The sequence below is a fragment of the Seriola lalandi genome, unplaced genomic scaffold (assembly GCF_002814215.2).
Source record: "Seriola lalandi dorsalis isolate HSWRI2012SDOR001 ecotype SW California unplaced genomic scaffold, Sedor1 jcf7180002054504, whole genome shotgun sequence".
NCBI classification, from domain to species: domain Eukaryota; kingdom Metazoa; phylum Chordata; class Actinopteri; order Carangiformes; family Carangidae; genus Seriola; species Seriola lalandi.
In genome coordinates this window covers 1,417,509-1,421,271 of record NW_019525057.1, presented here as the reverse complement: position 1 = coordinate 1,421,271, position 3,763 = coordinate 1,417,509, and the positions used below count along the sequence as shown (strand labels likewise).

At 43.3% G+C, this 3,763-nt stretch overlaps 1 protein-coding gene across 1 annotated transcript in view; it reads right to left on the bottom strand.

Annotated features, from left to right (window-relative positions):
• pawr (PRKC, apoptosis, WT1, regulator) overlaps positions 1 to 3,356 on the bottom strand; it is a 62,899-nt gene extending 59,543 nt beyond the window's left edge. Inside the window, exons 1-2 of the mRNA XM_023413157.2 lie at positions 3,197 to 3,356; positions 2,203 to 2,903 (exon numbers count right to left, since the gene is read on the bottom strand). Of these exons, the coding sequence (XP_023268925.1) occupies positions 2,203 to 2,769 (567 nt within the window). The 5' untranslated portion in view covers positions 2,770 to 2,903; positions 3,197 to 3,356. The remainder of the gene's footprint in view (positions 1 to 2,202; positions 2,904 to 3,196) is intronic.
• Between the last annotated feature and the right edge of the window lie 407 nt (positions 3,357 to 3,763).

Below are 3,763 nucleotides of genomic sequence, written 5' to 3'. Positions count from 1 at the left end.
CGCCCACTTTACAACACAATCAGCCGCCTATGGGCTCGATCTAACATATCTGGCACAGCCCGGAGTGCTGAAGCCCCGCATTACCGCCTGGCTTGTGACCAGTTTTCAAACGGCTTTGCTCAGCACTGCTGAGCACCTAATAACAGGATGTGGAGCACCAACTGACAAACTGGTCAAACTCCAAGTTGTGCTGCCCCGAGGGCACTGAGCTCAAATGTGGTGTGTGTGTGTGTGTGTGTGTGTGTGTGTGTGTGTGTGTGTGTGTGTGTATACGGGAAACAGGGTGGTTATGGACCACTACTAAAGGCATATCTCACTACCACTTACACTATCACCTTAATGAAAAGAACACGTATTCCAAGTATTTTTGGATAAATCGTTTGGTTTTGAAAGTGTGTAAGTGAGCGCACACACTCACAGCACTCGGCTGGCACGGCTTCGTATCAGAGTTCCTGCATGTGTCTGCACCACAGGAATTAGGCAAGAGTCTGACATGATTTAAATTCAATAACAATGAATGCCCCAACACCGCTGTCCAATACACACACACACACACCACACCACACACACACACACTCTCCACCACCAGCCACTACCCCCCCCTCCCTCCTTCCCTTTTTCTCTCCAACATCTGAGAGCTGCTTTCATTTCTATCGCTCCAGAGGGTCGATTAAACCAGACACATGTATGGGAGGAATTTGGAGACTTTTGGAAAACAAGTGCTGTTGTTTGATTTGAATTATTCATGGACCCACAACACTTTATGGACCTACAACACACACACACACACACACACACACACACACACACACACACACACACACACACACACACACAGAAACCAAGAGATAATGTGTTAAAGTGAGAACATGGACAAAAGATGTTAAAAAGCATTAAAACCAGGGAAAATGTAAAACATAAAAGATACAAAATGAGAAAAACTTCCAAATGACATCAGTAAACAGACATTCATATCAGATATGACACTGAAGTACAACAATAACTAATTCAAGGAAGCCCTGTACAAATAACCCGTCACTTTGCACAATAAGAACTGACCTAACCTCTTCAACTCCTTGTGGATTTGGTATTTAATAGAAAACTGGTCCACTGTTTTAAATGAATGCACACTGGCTGTGGTTTTATAACCCTGCTGAATGTGGATCATAGTTTTCTGCGACCACAACTATTCAGCAGCATGCCCACTAATTCTGTTCTGACCAGCTTTATGAGCTGAAGTCAGCTTATCACAAAATGTATTGCTGATATGTAAACATCAGCTGATAAGAACAGGAAGTTGCAGGACAGACATGCCAGGAGACTATTTGACTATTTTAACTAAAAAAAACAAACAAACAAATTCATTGTTCGTAATACAGGCTCGTCCACACCACATACTACTTCTTTTAATGTTTTCCCTAGCTCAGTTTTGTTTATTTTGGATTCTTCTCGTTCCAACTGTAACTATTATAGCTTTTGTTGGTGTTACATTTGGTGTTTACAGTTTTGATATTTTATTCGATTAGTAATTTAAGTCATTTATTAAGTTAAAAAATTCAAAGACTCACTAGTTTCAGCTTCCTAAATGTGTTTTTCTACGTTTTAAACTGTTTTAAAGTTAAAACATTTGGATTATGGACTGTTGGTTGGACAGAACAAGCAGCTTGAAGACGTCACAATGGGCTCTGGAAGTTTATCACAAACCTTTGTCCCATTCCTGTGACAATATACAGACTAAACAACTTAATTATTAATAATAAAAAAAAAAACTATAGAAAGGTTGATCGAAAATGAAAATGACTGTTGGTTGAAATCTCAAATATCAGAATCAATATTGGCCTGAAAAACTCAGAATCGGTCTGGCCATGTTCTGGTTGCAGCCTCTGAGGTGTGTTGAGACTTTACATGCAGCAAAGGTAAAAAAACTCTTGCCCTTTACACAAGCTTTGACAGCCTCCTCCATCCCAGCATGGACCTCCATATTGTCCCACTTTGTAGCAGCAGGATGAACAAGCCCCGACTCCAAACCCTGAGCAGCAAAAACAGCCACTTTTCCTCATGAGGTTAATCCGGTTCTGTATCTAAAGTGACCTCTGACTTCCCCCGTGGAGGTGACAGCTAAGAGAAGAAGCGCTTTCCCTGCAGGGGATTCACTCAACATGCCATCACATCGCGTTAAACATAAATCATGGACTCACTCACCTCATTGGATGGTATGCTGACAACACCTGTTGATCTCCTCTTTTCCCTCAACTTCCTCTTCTCTATCTGTCCTTTCCCCTTCCTGGCGCTGGGGCCGGTGCTCTTCTTCTCCTTGCCCTTGCTGGGTGATGGACTTTCCTTGTCGCTGTCATTGCAAGCCATGGGGCTGGAGTCCGGGGAAGCGCACTGAGCCTTCTCCGTCTGAGGCGGGGCCTTCTTCAGGTTGCTCACCGGGGTGGAAGTGGGTGCAGGAGGGTGAGCGGCAGGGTGGTGCGTTTCCTCCTCGGGTCTCTTTAGAACCGTGCCGGAGGAGGACCGAGCCACCGAGTAGGAGGAGGGGAGGCAGTTCCCAGAGGAGGCGCTTCGCTCCGGGTTTCCGTTGTTGGTGAGCTCGGTGCCCGGCGGAGCGGCGTGGCGGCTGCTGCTGTTTGTGTTACCGGAGCCCAAGGGAGCACCGGTCGCTGCGGCAATGTCCCCCAGCATTTTGGCTCTCATTTTCTCCCGTTTTGCCTTCCATTCCTCCAGAAAGTCTGTCGTAGCGTTTGACTTAAATCCGCCTGTGGCCATGATCCCTTCTTGATAAGTCCCTCCTTTCACACCAAGTTGGTGAAAATTAAGTTAAAAGTTGAAGTTGATATGAACTTTCAGCTCTCGGCTCCCGTCCTAATGGCACCACATTCCTTAAGTGATTAACCCGGGTGCTGTTGACAGGTATCAGGAAAAATAAAGTCAGCCTCACGACAAATAAAACTTTAAACTGTCTTTTCTTGCTCTTTTTTTTTCAAAACCTAGAGACTTTTTTTCATGTCGTAGTTGTTTACGTACATGACGTCAATAAATAAAAAGTACCGGGTTCTTAATGTTTGCTACTTCAATGCGCAAAACTTGCAACTTTCTGGTAACGTCTGGGGACTTTTTCTCCCATACAAGAAACTCAGGGTTTGCAAAAGTTGACGAGAGGAAAGTAGAAGTTTAAATTCAGGTGGAAACTCACCTGTGCGGAGCTGTTTCCGTGGTTAAACTGTTCTCCTCGGTCCCGACCAGGTGTGTGCCCGCGGTCAGATGAATGGTGCTTGTCTCGAGCGCTGAGAGCCGCTGCGCTCGCACTGCCCTCTGGCACACCGGCTTGGTCCGACAACACACGACTACTTCCGAGTGAAGCCGAAGCAAAAGATGGCGCTCAGTCCAAACATTATAGTCCTTTAATGTTCCTACAGGGGGGGTTGCGGTTAGTGTCAGGTGAATTATGTTACTCTTTAAAGGTATTCACGTTATTTTATGGCAACAATTATTATCATACTTTTGTTTTCATCATAATATATAACATATTCTGCTATTTCATAGCATATATATCTTATAGAATGAATGAATTTATTCCATGGTGTCATAGTATAAAATATTAGAATATTATTTAATAATATTTGTGGACATTAGAATATTCTGAGATACATTTACTTTACTTTAGCATTTTCATTTTCATAGAGAAATTGTTTCCTTTTTACTCCATTACATTTCTTTGACAGCTTTAATTACTAATTACTTTCCAGATTAAGATTTTAAA